Below are 19029 nucleotides of genomic sequence, written 5' to 3'. Positions count from 1 at the left end.
AACTCTAACATCCATGCGTGACCACTGGACAAACCATAGCCTTGACTAGATGGACCTTTGTTGGCAAAGTAATGTCTCTGCTTTTGAATATGCTATCTAGGTTGGTCATAACTTTCCTTCCAAGGAGTAAGTGTCTTTTAATTTTATGGCTGCAATCACCATCTGCAGTGATTTTGGAGCCCCCCCAAATAAAGTATGACACTTGTTTCCCCATCTATTTCCCATGAAGTGATGGGACCAGATGCCATGATCTTAGTTTTCTGAACATTGAACTTTAAGCCAGCTTTTTCACTGTCCTCTTTCACTTTCATCAAGAGACTCTTTAGTTCCTCTTCACTTTCTGCCATAAGGGTGGTGTCATCTGCATATCTGAAGTTATTGATATTTCTCCTGGCAATCTTGAATTCCAGCTTGTGCTTCTTCCAGCCCAGCATTTCTCATGATGATTTAACTGCATATAAGTTAAATAAGCAGGGTGACAATATACAGCCTTACGTACTACTATTCCTATTTGGAACCAGTCTGTTGTTCCATGTCCAGTTCTAACTGTTGCTTCCTGACCTGCATATAGGTTTCTAGAGAGACCTAAATGGATAATATTTTATTAATTATCCCCCAGCTTATAAAGTTGACTATTTAAAAAGACATAGATAAATATGATAGTTTATAAGGAAGAGAAGTAACCCAGATTTGCACTCATGTGGGTGGGTAGACCAGGGTCCATACACACTGATGCAGGAATAACTGAATTTTGGTAGTGTTCGTAAGTTAGTATAATTCTTTGCTAAAAAACAAACTTGTTAGGTGTGGAGCCTTGGTTTTCTTGCATCCCATCAAGTTATCCTGCTTTTCTTCTCTTCAGCAGGATATTGGTCTTGATTAGAGCAAATTCAATTTAAATAACTTCAGTTTAAGACCATGAAAATTTCCACGAGGATGAAAAGTTGACTTTTCAAAGTATTTCTTCCTTTATTGTACCAGTTTTTATTGTAATCTTTAAGAATCAAAAAATGAAAAATTCTTTTATAATTAAAAACAGAAAATCCAGATTTTACTATTGGACTTCCTTTTCCCCCAATTTTAGTTGAGATAGTAATTTTCATTTTTCACAACAAATAGAGGTTTAATAATTGATGGAAAGCTGAGTAAAGCCCTCAGAAGAAAATTAATGTTTAAAAAAAAGTTAAAAGGAGTAGCTCCTTAAAGGTGTAAGTTCCCCACCGCATTTTCTGTGCTTCCCTTCTTCCTCGGGAACGAGGCACAGTAACACTCTGCTGTTCTCCCGGCTTCTAACTCTGTCAGTGGTCCATAGCTATTCTCTACGACTTCCTGTAGATTGTCACACTGTTAGTTATTGAGCTTCTGGATGTCTGAAGTTGTAACTGTAGTGTGTCAAGGGGTTGAGGACAGATAAAATTTATATTAATGCTTGCATAGATAGAGGGATAAGGAGGCCATGGTGTTAGTCATTCAGACACATCTAGTATATTAATTTTTGTAGAGCATTTAGGCCACACACGTTTTAGAACATTATGTTGTTCTCTTTTAAATGGTTATACAGAAGAACTGATAAAACTTAATTTTCTTTTATTAAGAAAGCAGGGATGAGCTTAAGGAATTTTCAACAGTTTGGCCACTCAATAAATATGTAAATGTGTAACAAAAGGAAGAAATAAAAAATGAAACATTTAAGTATTTATATTTTGAAAACTGGTTGGAGAGTATGCTAAAATACGTGGAAACTAACCTGGGTTTTTACTTAAGTTATGTGAACATGAAAACAAAGTATAGTTTTATATATAGAGTAATTTCTGCAAAGGTATAATAAAAATGTTAAGATTAGAAAAATCGAGGGACTAATAAATTTCTCACAGAGTAAGGGCAGAATTCGAAAGTAAGGAGGAAAGATGCCCTCCTCTTGTTAGAAAGAGGATTAGTACAGACACTGCAGACATTTTTCTGTTAAAGACCAGATCCCTAGCTGACATGGAGCATTGTCCCAACCTTCAGTTGACCCTAAGTCTTCTCTGCTGCTTTCCAGTCTCCTGAATCAGTGCACATTAGTGCTTGCCCTGTATGGGCCTGCTGTTTATTCTTACCCCTCCCATACGTTTGTGGGGGAAGGATCTTAGTGTGTTCTTGAGAGCCCCATGTACTCTGAAGGGAGTGCTGCCTGGTAAAGAGACCTTTGACAGGAAAGAGGGGGAAGAAGTAGCTTGCTTTTTAAGGTGATCCTGGGGGTTGAAGTAGCTGGCTTTATGTGTAGCTGCTTTGCAAATAGGCTGTTTTCTACTATAATAAGTTTAAACATCTCAGCTTCAGGTAATTCATTGAGCCTGCAGGTGGTTGGTAGCTAAAGAGTTCCGAGTTTGTCACACAGAGCTTGGAGGCCCTGTTCAGATTGAGATTTAGTGACCACATCAGAGTAAGACAGAAAGGGACAGGGAGCCCTACACGAGGGGGCATCATCTTTCATGAAGGAAACTGTATATTTGTTTGTATTTAGTGATACAAAAATGAGTGAATAAATGAAGGAAACAGTAATTTGGAATTTAAAGTATATTATCTGAAAAAAAGTGTTTAAAATGTGTGAAGAGGGAAAGAAGTTATACAACACACTATAGATGAAATTTTTGTTATCTTCACCAGTGTTTCCCATAGGTGTCTTACATGTAATAACACTGGTGTGGTGAATGTGAAGTTCTTTTCATCAAAAGGAAAGCCCTAATTTAAGGACATTTGCTTTGTAACTAAAGTGGCTGATTTATTTTAGATCATCTCCTGTACACATCATAGCTACTAGCAAAAGTTTACATTCCTACGCGCGCCCTCCACCGGTGGCCTCTTCGAAGGGTGAGCCGGCCTTCCCTCATCACTGGAAGGAGCAAACACCAGTCAGACATGAAAGGGTAAGTTCATTCATGAAATTAAACTTTGATGACGTTTGCGCAGCAGCTGAAAAACATTAACTTCTCCCTCACTAAGAGTGTCTTCTGAAGTACACACAGATGGAAAATAGTCTGTCTCGTTTTTCTGCTAGTGATCTGAGTTTGATTTTATATGTACAGCTCTAATAACTGTTAGAAAAATTCAGAATTACCAGTAAGAAAATACATTTAAACTTCCCAAAACGTCAGAAGGCAGTTTTTTCTCCCACAGTTTAAAATAAGTTACCTACTAATAAAGTCTGAAGACACATATTAACAAAATACGTTGAAAAAAGAAACTAAAAAGTTTGTGATGCTTTTTTCCCACAGGCAAACAGTGAGTCGGAATCTGGCATTTTCTGCATGTCCTCCCTCTCAGATGATGACGACTTGGGGTGGTGCAATTCCTGGCCTTCAACTGCTTGGCACTGTTTTTTGAAAGGTTAAAAAAAGGCTTGAATTCTTTAGTTTACATGTGTAGCACACACACTGATCACATATCTAATATTTGTTTTTTATTTCAACTTTAGGCACACGACTGTGCTTTCATAAGGGAAGCAATAAGGAATGGCAGAATGTGGAAGATTTTGCTAGAACCGAAGGCTGTGATAATGAGGAAGATCTCCAGATGGGCACTCACAAGGTTGATTTAAAATTCTTTCAACTTTTCCAAGTCTTTCAAAGGGAGCACAGGTTTTTTATTAATCTACAGATGTATCCTCCACTTGATTTATGTTAAATGGCATCCTACGTTTTGGGAGGAGCTTTTGTGAATCCTCTTGGTGAGAACAACAGTGACTTGAGATCGTACCTTGATAATGAAGCTTTCTTAGATGGGAAAAAAGAGTATTTCTTAGCACTTTTTACACATTGCATTTTAGGGAAAGCTAAACTGGCATTAAACATAAAATGAATAAATAAACCAAAGCCTTAGCTTAGGTAATCTACGAAGTGGTTAATTCCCCCGTGGATAGAGAGTTGAGTTACTTTTAAAATGACCCAATAAAATGCTGGTATTTTCTGAGTTGGTAAGCAAAGGCAGTAATGGGTAGCAGTGGATAAATACTGATGAAACCTTTATCTTTGAAATCTTCACTTTCTCCATCTCCACTTTGGGCAGAGAAAACGGGCCTGTGAAGTGTGCTTGTTTAAAAATACCTGTTTTGACCCTGCTGTTACTGTTAGGTCCTTGAGAAAGACAGTCTTGATGCCTTCAGTTTGCCTTCATGCTGTAAGCGCTGTATAGTGAAGTTCACTGTAGTCTTTCTTTGGCCTCTGTAGCTCTACTAAAACTGTGTCAAAGGTTACTAGTTTCATTCTGATTAGAAATCTGCTTGGTTTGTCATTTCTGCAGCATTCTGCACAGTGGATTGTCTTCTTTTGGTTTGTGTAGCATGATTTTCCTTCTGGTGTCTTGAGTTTTTTTTTGCTGTTGACTTGTCTGCCCGTGATGGTGAATGTTAGATAAGGTTCTACCCCTCCTCACTCTATTTACCACTTCCTCACTGATGATAATGTTCAAAGCAATTCCTTGTGGCCCATGGAAACTGCTCTGGTCTTGGAGTCAGGAGAGCTGTGCTCTTCTTTTGTGCTCTGCCAGCAGCTATTAACATTTGCGTGACTGGCCTTGGGCAGTTTGTCTGCCCCACTGGGTGTTGGCTTCCTGCTTTGTAAGATGGAATTGGATTGATTTTAAGTTCTTACAGCTTGAAGAATCAGAAGATTTAATCTAGTTATTAGTATAACCAACACTGGACTGCCTTTTTCTTCCCCTCCAGGCTGTTTTCCTCCTTTCTTTTAGGAGTATTATTATCTTTTCTTGATGGCCAGATTCAAAATCTTTCTTGGTTGCTTCATTCAAAACATGAAGTTGGCTATTTCCTTTCCTCCCTTCATATTCAGTTGATCCATTCTATTTCAAGACTTTTTATGTTTATCATTTTCTTTCATTAGTCAACTTTGATTGGATATTATAGCTAGCCATTGGCATGTCTGTCTCCTTTGTCTTTCTGTGAATTTAAGGGTAGGGATCATGTGTTTTCAGAGCCTAGCACCTAGCATCTACTAAGCACTCAGTAAATACTGGTTGAATTTATTCAGCCCAGTTCTACCACCATTGCAGTTGTCAATTCAAGACTGTAGTGGGTTTCTCCTGTTGAATCTTCAAATAAATTGAATACTAGAGATAGCTTTTATCTGTAGTCTTTGTCATCATCATAAAATTGAGTCATTAATAATACTTTCATTGACTTTCCAGATCCTTCTCAAAGGAAAGCTTGAGCACTTTGCCAGTCTTTAAGACCCCTTTACTTACGTACTTACTAACTGGGCCCTTCTTTGCAGCCTTATTTGCCCCAACTTTGAATTCATCTTGTATTTTTAGCAAATACTCAGCACTCTCCAAAGAAGTTGCTAGTTAAAACTCTTCCTGGTATAAGGAGAGTGCTTCTGGATTCCATTTCACATGGGAATTGAAAGCCCCCTAATCTCTTGGAGTTAATATCTCCCTTTAAACTCCATATAGCACTATTTATTTTTACATTGAAGTAGTGATTCCACTCTGCTTTATATTGTAGTAATTTATATATTTGCCTTTCTTCACTACTGGGTTGATAGCTCCTCAATGGCAAGAATCCCATCTTATTTTTACCTTTTCTACAAAATCTTACACGTTATAGGAACATCACTCCATGTTGAACTGAACATTGCCAATTTATTTGCTCTATGCATGTATTTCCAGGGCTATGGTTCTGATGGTCTAAAGTTGTTATCACATGAAGAAAGTGTATCATTTGGTGAGTCTGTACTGAAGTTGACTTTTGATCCTGGTACAGTGGAAGATGGTTTACTTACTGTAGAGTGTAAACTGGACCACCCTTTCTATGTTAAAAATAAAGGTAGGGCTTCAATTTGAATTTGTCATACTTTTAAAGAAAGCTTCTTAAATCTATAGTTATGTCTTATGGCGTGATTTTTGATGATTAAGAAAAAACTTTTGAAGGGAAATCTTCTTTCACACTAAAACTACCATAGGAAATGCCTTATAATACCTACTGATGTTTAAATCTCTTAGCAGTAGTCAGGTGGAGCTGTACTTCCTGTGGGTATGAACTTGTAGATTCATGTAGTGTATACTATAATAAGCTCTCTATGGTCTTGATATAATTTGGGGAATGAAATATTCTGGTAATTGAAATTTGGTTTAGGCCAACTATGCTTTATACCTGAGTCACATTAACACAGTATCAAATGTAATGATTCAGAGACTATTTCATGGTCTCCATCATCATCATTTATCACTTACCATCTTGTAGGTAGATGGAGTACTGATTGATAGAATTGATACGTTAGTAAAATGCTGAATTAAACTAGTTTTGGAGGGCTTTTTGCATTGCTTAAATAAAATACTTAGATTTGTTTTGTGGCAAAGATACATGACTTGTGTTAAAAATCTCTTAAATATTAACTTTTTATTTTTAAGACTCAGAGGTGACATGTCTAAGAAATAATTTGGGTGCTTTATGTCAGTGTCTATCCTTCGTGTAATGATTGTTTGATTTACCTTTAGGTTGGTCGTCATTTTATCCAAGCTTGACTGTGGTACAGCATGGCATTCCGTGTTGTGAAATTCATATTGGTGATGTATGTCTACCTCCTGGACACCCCGATGCCATTAATTTTGATGATTCAGGTGTTTTTGATACATTTAAAAGGTAATAGTAAATCTTTTTTTTCCTCTGTTAACTCTTAATCTCCCTAATGATTGCTATTTAGGAAGTTAAACCTTTAAAGATGTGAGAATTAAAAAGGACTACTTAGGAGAAATATGTACAGTCAACCCTCGAACAGCACAAGTGTTAGGGACACTGACCCCACACAGTTGAAAATCCACATATAACTTATAGCCAGCTTTTCGTGTAGGCAAATTCAACCAACCATGGACTGAGTAGTATTTACTATTGAAAAAAAAAATCCGTGTTTAAGTGGACCCATGCAGTTCAAACCCACATTGTTTAAGGGTCAACAGTATAAGAAAAAATGAAAAAATACTTAGTAATTACAGTAAAATAGTAATTCTAGAGAGGTTTTACAAAGGATGAAATAATGCCATTTGGAGCAACATGGATGGACGCAGAGGTGATTATACTAAGTAAGTGAAAGACAGATACCTTATGATATCACTTATATGTGGAATCTTTAAAAAAAGATACAAATAAACTTATTACAAAATAGATAGACTTACAGACTGAAAAACTTACCTGAAAAAGGTACCTGAGGGGGATAGGAAGGGATAAATTAGTTTGAGATTAGAAAATACAAATTGTATACATATAATAGATAAACAAGGTCCTGCTGAAATAGATCAGCTCTGAGAGTTAAAAAAAAATTTGTTAAATCTAGCCAGCTGTTTTAAACCAGTTTATTAATCTTTTAATTGTATCCTTTTTCCTTTAGTTAACTCTTTAATACTCAATTTGACCAAGGTCTTTAGTTGTATGGATTAACAATTGTCAGAATAGCAAAAAAGTTGATATTTGGAAAGACTTGAAGAAAGAGATTTTTTTCCTGAGATCACCTTGTTTAACAAGTTGTAGAATAGGATAAGAACCCATATGTGCTGACACTCAAGAAGGTTGACGAACTGTCTGAATTTTTGTGGAACTTTTCTGGTTTTAGCACTGAAAGTCCTGCATCCCTGGAAACCCCTCAGTCTTGGGAACATGGGGGCAGTTGGGTCACCCTTCTCCCAGAAGGAATGCAGAGAAAGTCTGAATATAATATCTAGGATTTTAAGACCCGTTGTTTCTTTGTGATAATTAACAAATTCATAAGCATTTAAGTAGAGAATTCGGAAGAGTTTTGCTGGGCTGACAATTTTATTTCATCCAGTTTAATATAAGATTATGGTGAAGATCGCTCAGTCGTGTCCGACTCTTTGTGACCGCATGGACTGTAGCCTACCAGGCTTCTCTGTCCATGGGATTTTCCAGGCAATAGTACTGGAGTGGATTGCCATTTCCTTCTCCAGGGAACTTCCCGACCCAGGGATCGAACCCCGGTCTCCCACATTGTAGACAGATGCTTAACCGTCTGAGCCACCAGGGAAGTCCAATATAAGGTTAATATGTTTTTATTTTGAAAGCGTAAGTGAGACTGTTAAAAAGGAAAAAAAGGTAACCAGCACAGGGCCTGGCCCAGGCTGTATGCTCACTAAACGTCCCTAAGATTGGAATCTAAATGCTGTTTGATTCTTTCATACACGGTCATCTTTGAAAAACAAGACAGTGTTAAGGTCTGCTACTCAGTATTCTTAGGATGTAGATTCATGATACCTCTAATGTTTTGGTGAGAGTGTAAAGTGATACAAAAATTTTGGAAGATAATTTGGCTTTATTGTCAACCACCGAATATCAGTAGTTCCATTCCTCTGTATGTACACCAAAGAGAGTAAATGCTTGTAGACGTGCACTAGGAGATGTGTGAAGCTCATAGCTGTGTTGCTCATGATAGCAAAAGCATGGACACAGTATCAGTCCTCAGTCACTGGAAACTGGATGTGATACATTCATGCAGTGGAATTCTTTTTGTCAGTGGAAAAGAAATGAATCTTGTGTGTGCTCATTTGTGTCTGACTCTTTTGCAACCCCATAGACTGTAGCCTGCCAGGCTCCTCTGTCCTTGGATTTCCCAGGCAAGAATACTGGAGTGGGTTGCCATTTCCTTCTCCAGGGGATCTTTCCAACACAGGGATTGAACCAGATTCTTTATGACTAGTGCCACCTTAGACATACATTTTTAAACATGGATCAACTTTAGAAATGTTAAGTAAAAATTTATATAATCTTTCTATGACTCAGATTGTAAAGAATCTGCCAGCAATGCAGGAGACCCAGGTTCAATCCCTGGGTCAGGAAGATCCCCTGGAGAAGGAGATGACAATCCACTCCAGTATTCTTGCCTGGCAAATCTCATGGACAGAGGAGGCTGGCTGGCTACTATCCATGGGGTCACAAAGAGTTGAACACGACTAAGTGACTAACACGTTGTATATAAAATATACATTATACAGTTAGGTTAGGGATCCTCAAGTTAACCCCCAGGTTCAGTGTCTTACTGGGAGGACTCACAGGATTCAGTACTGAGTCACATGCATAGCTATGATTTCTTACAGTGAAGGGATATGAAGCAAAATTGTGACAAGGAAAGGCATGGGCTTAAGTCTCGTGAAGCCCCGTTTCTAGGAGTCCTCTCCCTGTGGAGTCACACAGGACAAGCTTATTTCCCTCAGCAGGGAGTTGTGACAACACGTAGGAATTGTCATCTGCCAGGAAGCTTATTAGACATGCAACACTAGAGGTTTTATTGGGAGCTGGGTGCACAGGCTCTCTGCCTGGCATGTACCAAAGCAGGTGTTTAGGGTAAACAGTATTTTCAGTACCCACAGTTTAGGAACAGTGAGCCACTTTACCAGTTGTGGGAATGAGGGGAACGCTCTTGAAATCCTAATTCCAAATGCTAGTCATTGCCAGCCTGTAAGTAACCCTTTGAAAGGACAGCAAGCCTGTGATGTTTTTTTCTGCACAATGAAACATTCTAATATAACATGTTAACATAGTTGCTGTTTTAACAGTGTTGTTACAGTGTTATTGTTTATGAATGTATTTTATAATAAAATTACTGGAAGGGGGAGTGATAAACAGTTCAGGAGAGTGGTTATCTCTGGGCCTGGCCAATGTAGAACGTTAGTAATATTAGAAATATACTATTTGTTATTTTTTTAAGTTTTATTATACATTCATATATTCTTTTACACATGGCTTATCAGTGTATTGAATATAGTTCCCTGTGCTATACAGTAGGACCTTGCTGTTTATCCATTCTGTATATAATAATTTTTGCATTTCCTAACTCCCAGTCCTTCCCTCCCACACCCTTCCTCCCCCTTGGCATCGACAAGTCTGTTCTCTCTATTTGGGCCATGCCATCTGGCTTGCAGGATCTTAGTGCCCACCCGGGCTCTAGGCAGTGAAATCACAGAGTCCTAAATGCTGGATCGCCAAGGAATTCCCTGTGTTGTATTTTAGATTCGACTTACTCTCTTTTTGTAAATGCAAGCCTCAGTGCTTTAACTGTAAAACGGAAGTAATAACACCACCTAACTCTACTCCTTGTTGTGAAGACTAGAAGTTATAGTACCCAGCTAGGCATTGCTGGCAACACAATAGGTGCTTTTGGGTCATGCTGGTTGGGGAAGGGCATGTGAGTCGATGTTAGCTTGCAGAGGACCAGAAGTCAGCAATAAACTGGTGAGCTCTTAAACACAATTTGTGGCTCTACTGTAGAAAGGAAGCTTCCAAGTGAGAATTTGATTTGAAGAAGCCCATTTGAGAGAATTGGGCATTGAGGCCAATCTTCTAGGCATCCCTGGGCAGGTTTAGGGATAGTCACTTTACCAATCTAGGCTACTTTTTCAGTAATAATTGATACTTTACTTGCGTACCTGTGAGCTTGCCTGTCTTATATAGTCTGTTCTTCCACCTATGCAGCATTGCATAGCATGTATTGTCTTCATTTTAGAGATGAGTGAACAGGCTACAGGATTACCTGTAGGGTTGTATTATTGGTAAGTGGCAGAGATGGGCTCTGAGCCCAATTATTACGTTCTCCAGATTTGTTTATTTTATCCTGTCAGTCATCAGACATTTTGAGCGCCTAGAATATGCTGGCATTTGGGGATTTTAAAATCAGTTAAAACATAAGCTTGCCTCTCTGCTTCCAGTCTAAAGAAAGAAGTGGATGAATAGTCCATGTGTATGGTGTGTGATGTGCTGGTTGAGAGGCAGTGTAGTATAGTAGCACCTTGGTTCTGGAACTGACTGCCAGGATTCAGGTCCTGGCTTTGTGATAGATTTGCTCTGGAGATTGGGGTAAGTTAATTCTTCTGTGGGTCTTTGGAAAAAGAAAAAAAAACTGTAAAAGGGTTAAGTGAGTTAGTATTTGTGATTTGCTTAATATACACTACAATATTGTAGAGTTTTTCTTTAAGAGTAATAAGACGATGGTGGGAAAGGGGGCATTGTAAGCTTTAGGAATAGCATGTAGAAAAAGTGAGGTGTGAAATAAAAGCATATTTTAGGAACTACAGATTGTGAAGGCAGTGAATGTTCAGTATAGCAAAAAAATTAAACTTTTAAGATTGATTTTATGTAATATTGTAATGCTATGGTCACGTCAAAATCTGAACTCTGTGATTGAGTATTTCAAACTACAGATTTTATCAGTAGTGGAAATGGGTGGTTGGTTGTACCACTAGATGGTGGTATTTTCAAATTTCAGTAGTCAGTTAGCTTACCCTATTTTTAAATCTCTTGGTATTTCAAATTGTAATTAAATATTTTCCTTCAGTTAGGGATTTGATACCTGGGATGGGAAGGTTCCCCTGAAGGGAGGGCATGGCAGCCTACTCCAGTATTCTTGCCTGGAGAATGGTGGGCTACAGTCCATGGGATCCCTAAGAATCGAACATGACTGAAGCGACTTAGCACGCAAGCACAGTAGAGGTTAATAGTTTTGTGTCAGGTTCGTTTACAATGGTTAGGTTTGCTGTTTTTCTAAATTACATATGAGAGGGGATTGAGGTATCAAAAACTATTTCTCTGGCTTAATACTGATTGCTAAGTATTTATTGGATGATTTTGGAGTCATACTTCTTCAAGTACACTTATTTCATGTAATACCTTTTATTTCCTTAATACATTTTATTGAGGTACAGTTGATTTATAATATTTCAGGTACACAGCAAAGTGATTCAGCTATACACTTATTTTTGAGATTATTTTCCATTATAGGTTATTACAAGATACTGACTAGTTCCCTGTGCTATACAGCAAACCTTTGTTGCTTGTTGTGATACCTTTTAAAACAGATGCGATAACTGGTAAAAGTCATTTTTGTTGTGTGCAGTGAGTGGTGTGGGCCTCACTCATGTAGCTCTTGGTCTGTGTCTAGAATCATCTATAATCTCATATTGTTTTACCTGTAGGCAGATACTATTCCTGTAGCTCATATCAACCTGTTGATGTATTGCTAGAATTTATGTTTTCAGGGGGAAAGAGAGTCGGGTTTAGAGTAAAAGATTTTCTGCTAAGATTAAAAATGTAAGTGGTAAGTTAAAAAAATGTACACAGTTGGAACAAGAGACCTCTTTTTAATAGGTTATCTTTAGGCTATGGTCCTCATTTTCTCTAATTTTCAGACAATGTTTTCAGTAAGTCTGATGATTATTCACCTTGAGGTTTGCCAACAATGGTACAGAGTGCTATGGTATTGCTGAGGCAACCTGGGGCTTTGGAGATGGACAAACATGAGGATTTAGAGCTAATAGCTGTGAGGCTGTGGGTGAATGATACTTTACCTTTTTTTAGCCTGTTTCTTCATATAGAGAGGATAATAATCAACAAGCAAGCTAATTGAGAGAGTAAGAGAGAATATGGAGAACTTACTTTGATACCTGTATAAACTGAATGTATCAGACGAAATGTAGCCTTTCTGACAAGTGTGGGTGTCGAAGTTCTAGGCTGTGTTACGTGGGTCGCCTTTAGGGGAGATTTCTGCATGCGTGACTGCCTACATGATCACCAAACAAGTGCTCGGGCTGCTGTGCACGTTAAGTCCCTTCAGCTACATTTAACCAGTTCTCCCTGTCCTTAGCCAACATCTTACCTTCTGTAGCAGTTGGTCTTTAGGTCTGGTGTGTATGCCACTGCTGTTTAAATTTTTTTAGTTTCAGGTTTCTGTAGCTCAACAAAGTAGATTATCAGATTTGTCCGAAAATAAATCTAAAGTAGGAATAAATCAGTTGTATGGGATCTGAAAGAGGTATTTGCTATGAATAAAGTATGTGGATTATAATAAATTCCTTTGGGGTGGGGAGGGGTGAAGTACTTAAAAAAAAAACTTTTTGTATTCTCAAGATTAAAAAAACTAATTTTAGTAAATGCACACATAAGCTTTCATTTTATAAGCATCTGTCAAAGGTGAAGTTGGTAAAATGGTGTTGGTAGTATTTAAGGTAAAATACACAAGTTTCCAATCAGATCTTAAGGATACTTTTTTTTAATCCTGTTCTTACAAATCAGATAATTGTACTGAATTAAACTTATTTATTTATAGCTATGACTTCACGCCTATGGATTCTTCTGCCGTTTACGTGCTAAGTAGTATGGCTCGTCAGCGTCGTGCGTCTTTGTCTTGTGGAGGACCTGGAGGTCAAGACTTTGAAAGATCTGGATTCAGTAAAAACTGTGGCTCACCAGGATCATCACAGCTCTCTTCCAGTTCTTTGTACGCTAAAGCTGTCAAAACCCACAGCTCAGGGACTGTGAGTGCCACTTCTCCTAACAAGTGCAAAAGACCAATGAATGCCTTCATGCTTTTTGCCAAAAAATACAGAGTTGAATATACTCAGATGTATCCAGGGAAAGATAACAGGTAAAAATAGTGATGATTCTGACTGTGATAATTGAATAATACTTCTCTGGAGTTCACAGGAACTGGGATAATTAAATCAACTTATTCTTCAGTAGCTTTCATTATTGAATTCTGTTGTCCAGGTTGGCTTTAAAGTAAAAGTTAAGACAGATAATTAGGTTACCTAAGAGGTAAAGGTCGGCCTTCTAAAATAATATTAAATGTCACTTGCCTGTTAGAAGACTTAGTTTTAATAGCTGTTCCACTTTTATAGGAAAGACTAGCACCTTCTTTTGTCAAACCTCAAGGAGGTACTTTACAACCATGTCATACCATGGGATGTGCAGGCGTTGGCAGCTTCTAATGACTGCCAGGTTTGCCAAAAGACTAAACGTAGAGGTATCCTCAGTAACACTGAGGAATACAAGTTAATGCTAGTCCTTCCTACTGTTTCCTTGTACCCTTACCTCATCTGGGAATCCTCTACTATTCACTTCCTCAAACCAAGTTCTCCACAAATTATCTTTCCATTCTTCCTAGTTCCCTTACCCATATTAATATGAGAAAAGTCAAATGATTATGCACATAGAATAATTCAGCTTTGAATCAGGTTTGAATGACTCATCTCTTTTTATATACATACATTTGAGATGCTACTGACATATTACATACTGAGTTTCAGGTGTATAGCATGATACTTTGCTACTTGTATATAATAAAATGATAGCAACAGTAAGTCTTGGAGAAGGAAATGGCAACCCATTCCAGTACTCTGGCCTGGAAAATTCCACAGACTGAGGAGCCTGGTAGGCTACAGTCCATGGGGTCACAAAGAGTTGGACACGACTGAGTGACTTCACACTTCAACAATAAGTCTAATTAATATACATCACCGTGATTAGGGGTTTTTTTTCTTGTGATGAGATCTTTCAAGATTGGCTTTCTTAGCAGTTTTCAAATACACCACAGTATTTATTACTCGCTGTGCTCACCCTTCTGTACATTACAGGCGATCAGTTACTGTATATCTGGGAGTTTGTACCTGCTCACCAGCTTCACCCATTTTGCCCATCCCCAGTATTTTTATTAAAAAGAGAAGCTTCTTCTACCAAATGTATCTGTGACTTGGGAATTGATATATATGTGAATACTTTGTAATCAAATAGTACACGTATCAACCATTATATGGTACCTTTAACCCAGAGACTATAAAAACTGGTTTTTATTTTAATTAAAGATGCAATGTTTAATTGCATGAGCTTATTATATTAAAAAATACATACATTTATAACATTTTAAATTTCAAGGAGTAGAGCATCTATGGTGACTTTTTCTAAAGCTTAGAGGCCAGTTTTCTAGCCTCCGTATCAGCCATTGTGAAATCTTTTGTATGTACTACACACAGTCATTGCAGACTTCTTTTTCATGTTGAGTGTCATGAAACTGAGAGTTAACTAAGGGTTAAGCTCTTCACAGAAGGAAAATACTTATGTCTGCTTGTTCTGGATGAGACTATTTTAGTAGGTTTGGGAGCAGATTAGTAAATGAAAGCGAACGTGCTAGTCGCTCAGTTGTGTCCCACTCTTGGCGACCCCATTTACGAGACTCCTCTGTCCATGAGATTCTATGGGCAGGAATGCTGGAGTGGGTTGCTATTCCCTTCTCCAGGGGTTCTTCCCCACCCAGAGACTAGACCTGGGTGTCCTGCATTGCAGGCAGATCCTTTACCATCTGAGCTACCAGGGAAGCCCCTTGATTAGTAAATAGGAAACAGCTTCAGATTTCAATCCTTGTCTTACCAGTTTGATTTTCCCTCCTTGTTATCCATTTTAAAGTACAAATGATGCCTAAGGTTTATTTGGTGGTGTCTTTAGGAGATAAGCAGTAAGTACATAGTTAATGCCATTGTATTTTCTTTATGCTTGCATGAAAGAAAAAAGACTCTTTGATGGGTTAGGGACACAAAATGAAAAGCTTTTAATAGAAGGTGAATACTTTATGCTGCTGATACTAAACACTCTGCTTTAATATCTCAAACATTTTTGAAAAACTGATGTACCCAATGATAAACTGTTTCTCTGAATACTTTTTTTTTCCTTCAAATCAAAGCTGTGTAAAATACCCAATTTTTAGCCATTTTAGATATTCTCTGACAATTGGAAATATTGGTCCTACTCCAGGAGGCTTTAATTGCCAAGATTATGATGAATGGACCATATGACTTAGGATTTTACTGGAAATGACTACTATAGTCTTGACCTTTCCTGTTCTCTGTGTTGGACAAGATTTTTGTTTTTCAACTTTGTATTTCTTCCTGAAGTAGGAGCACTTGACATGAGTTTTCTGAAAAATTCTTGCCTTCAGCATTGTGTAAATGTTTCTTTTATAGAGCCATAAGTGTGATCCTTGGTGACAGGTGGAAGAAAATGAAGAATGAAGAGAGGAGGATGTATACATTAGAAGCAAAGGCTTTGGCTGAAGAACAAAAACGTTTAAATCCTGACTGTTGGAAAAGGAAAAGAACCAATTCAGTATGTTTAAACAAGTAGTTCCTTAAAGTGATTCTGACTTACCTCCAAAACTGTACCATCATATTAGAGCATTTGTTAGAACCTTTAAAAGGGTGTTGAAGCTGTTTCTCAGCCTTTTTATCTTTCAAAGTCTAACAATGTTTGTCCATCATCATGTAAGGTAGGCTGCCTTTCATCATTAGTGCCATTTACTCTTTTAGCATGGAAAGTAGAAATGTTTGCTGGAGATGCTGAAGTGGAAAGATTTGGAATGTATTTCTAGTTGGGTTGAACGATAAGGATTATTAACTCATTAATATCACACAGCAGAAAAATTTTCTAATTTGAGGTGGTATGTCTCAACAGCTTTTCTTGCTGATGGGTAAGGATGGTGGAGGTAGAGATAAGTTAACCAGCTTCCATGGGGACTTCTGACATTTGCCCAGAATTTCCAGGTTAAAAAATCTCAGGATGGAGAAGAAATAGAAAATTGGGAAGGCTGGTAAACAGGTTCTCACCATAATAATGCTATATTGGACAGACTTGATTCTTAGAACTTCTCCATTACTAGACTGGCATTTTTTAAGTTGTGTTTTTGATTAATTACAAGAAAACTTCCCATGATAACTTAAAAACAAAGGGACGACAGTATTTGCAGCAGGAGTGCTGGCCAAGGATGTTCTAATTCATCCCATGTATTTGTCTATTTCTGTTATAGTAACATGTAGTTCACATCCACTTAAGAATTTCTTTTTAAAAAGTAGTCAGATTCCAATATAAGAATATGACTGGACTGGGTTTTTTAGTTATTACCTTAGGATTCCATGTGGTGGAACTTCGCCTGGACCCCCTTTCGTTTCTGCTCATCCTAGTCCATCTCTCTCATCTCACTTCCATAAATTTTTTGGTTGCTTGGAATACCACTGGGTATTCGCAAACTTCAGAAAATCTACCACTTTTGAGAAAGCAGTCTTTTTTAACAGTATGGTTATTAATATATTACCCATCTTAGCTTTCATTTGTAAAATTATGTGTTGATTTGTAAACATTCACTGAGTTTTAATTTTATCTCCACAGGGCTCACAACAACATTAAACAGGATGCTTGGCTGTTGATGGAAAGATTTAAGATGAAGGTCTCACCATTTGTCCTGAATCTGTGTGACCATAAGATACCGATAGCATTGAGTCTTGAAATGATTTAATAATGAGTGAGGATTTGCTTTCTCCATTAGAGCATTAAGTAAGCTAAAACTATCAACATTGTAAACCAAATTGCCTTATTTTTCTTCCAAACTTCATATATGTCTATCAGGTAATATAGGCTTGAAAATTGATATCCTGTGGTGCTAAAGTACAGTAGAAAAGAGAGGAGAAGTGTATACATGTTTTATTTTAAATTGTACAAAAGGGGAATTTAAAAATATGTAACTGCTGTTTATACATTGGCTCCTTACTGCTTATTAATCTGTATTGTACACATAATGGGGTGAAGCAGAAGCCGGGAGTTGGCCTTCCTTGAGCAACCACCACATGGCTCAGCATCTGTGCCAAACACAGGGGCTCCTAGTCTGGCCAGTGCCAAGAGGTTGCCAGGACACAGGGCCGGTGGATGGTGCCAGTGCCAGCCTAGCCACTGGCCGCGGCTCCTGAGCATGCTGAGTTGGACACACCGGGCGGCGGCGCCCACCCTTGACTTCAGTGGAGACCCAGCCCAGGCCAAGGTAAAGTTAGTTAATAGCATTGGGATATTGTCACTGTAATGGTGCTGTTAACAGTTGACACCATTGTATTTTTAACTTTGTGTCCTATATCTCCTCAGCCACGTATCTTAATATCGTTTTTGTCATCGTATCTATGGTGGGGGCGGACTTTGCACTTAAGCAGTGCAACACTTGCACTTTACTTTCCTCCAACTGTCTACAACGAGAGCAAACACAATGGCAATAGAGCTGCTTTTGCTCTGAGCTACAATCATGGCTTTTCATGTTACTTACCAAGTGGTGTTTCTGGTTAGGAATCACAGCTATAAAATTGATTTCAGTTCATTACACTTCATGATGTTGCCCCTAAATTTTGCACACTATATTCTTGTATATTATTTCAAATAAAATGAAAAAAATTGTTTATCTCTGACTTCTGATTTATCCTGACTGAACTTTATGAATGAGTCATCCAAATAATAGGTTCAGGAAATGGAAAATATTTTTACAAGTGGCTTGTGGGATTTTAAACTTTAAAATGTTAATGACAAGGCAAGGGCAATAGAAAGAAGGACCCAGATTACGATTTATAAGACTCCTTTCAGAGTAAAAGTTAATTTTTAACTTGGCATCTCTGTTATAAAGTAGAACTGCCCCCAATAAAGTGACACACAAAGTATAAAGACAGCCTTGCTCTATTAAAGATACAGTAAGACGCGGTTAAACATTGAGCCCTACATCTTAGCTTCGGGATATGCCAGTAGTTGCCAAACTGTTGCACGTTGGAAACATTTCAGGATATTAAAAAAAAAATTGTCATGCTTGCATGTTAATATGGAGTACAAATTGGGCATCAGGATTATTTAAAGCTACCAGTGATTCTAATGTGCAGCCAAATAATGGAAGCTACCAGGTTAACTCCTTATCCAGCAAGAAAGGATGCCGGCTGGGGAGAAGCAGCGTATTTACTATAGAACGTGACCCTGTCTCTTAAGTTGTGGGGACTCTGTGATGGGAAAGAAGTTTTAGATAGCCTCATAGAAAAACCTGATGGGAGAGAAGAGTTTGGTATCTTTTTGGAAAAATAAGCTCTGCAGAGTTTCAAGGTGGTGATGAATCTATTTTGACATTTTATGCTACTTAAGGTAGAAGAGCTTAAGAGGTAAACAGAAGAGGTCAACAAGGAAATACAGAAAAGTCAATTACATTCATGGAACAGTAGATGGTAGCTGTCTTTTAGAGTATGTTATTAGCCACCGCTGGATGGGTTAGCACAAAATAGAGATTAAGAAATACTTCACATTCTTACTGAAGAGCAGACATAGCTTTTTGAAGCAGCTGAACCATTATGGGATAAACCGGTGCAAATTCTTTGCCTTCTCTGCTTCTTACTGATTGAACATAAGCTTCCAGAGCACCC

General features: G+C 37.9%; 2 protein-coding genes across 2 annotated transcripts in view; one reads left to right on the top strand and one right to left on the bottom strand.

Moving 5' to 3' along the window:
• Positions 1 to 18042, top strand: part of HBP1 (HMG-box transcription factor 1) — a 27343-nt gene extending 9301 nt beyond the window's left edge. The window contains exons 4-11 of the mRNA XM_027539658.1: positions 2774 to 2909; positions 3258 to 3369; positions 3458 to 3570; positions 5668 to 5824; positions 6496 to 6640; positions 13101 to 13418; positions 15787 to 15928; positions 16985 to 18042. Of these exons, the coding sequence (XP_027395459.1) occupies positions 2774 to 2909; positions 3258 to 3369; positions 3458 to 3570; positions 5668 to 5824; positions 6496 to 6640; positions 13101 to 13418; positions 15787 to 15928; positions 16985 to 17002 (1141 nt within the window). The 3' untranslated portion in view covers positions 17003 to 18042. The remainder of the gene's footprint in view (positions 1 to 2773; positions 2910 to 3257; positions 3370 to 3457; positions 3571 to 5667; positions 5825 to 6495; positions 6641 to 13100; positions 13419 to 15786; positions 15929 to 16984) is intronic.
• Positions 17281 to 19029, bottom strand: part of COG5 (component of oligomeric golgi complex 5) — a 278324-nt gene continuing 276575 nt past the window's right edge. Inside the window, 1 exon segment of the mRNA XM_027538437.1 lies at positions 17281 to 19029. Coding sequence (XP_027394238.1) covers positions 18915 to 19029 — 115 coding nt within the window. The 3' untranslated portion in view covers positions 17281 to 18914.

The sequence above is a fragment of the Bos indicus x Bos taurus genome, chromosome 4 (genome assembly GCF_003369695.1).
Source record: "Bos indicus x Bos taurus breed Angus x Brahman F1 hybrid chromosome 4, Bos_hybrid_MaternalHap_v2.0, whole genome shotgun sequence".
In the NCBI taxonomy this organism is placed as follows: Eukaryota; Metazoa; Chordata; class Mammalia; order Artiodactyla; family Bovidae; genus Bos; species Bos indicus x Bos taurus.
The sequence above is the reverse complement of the archived record's forward strand: the minus strand, read 5'-3'. Positions and strand labels throughout refer to the sequence as shown.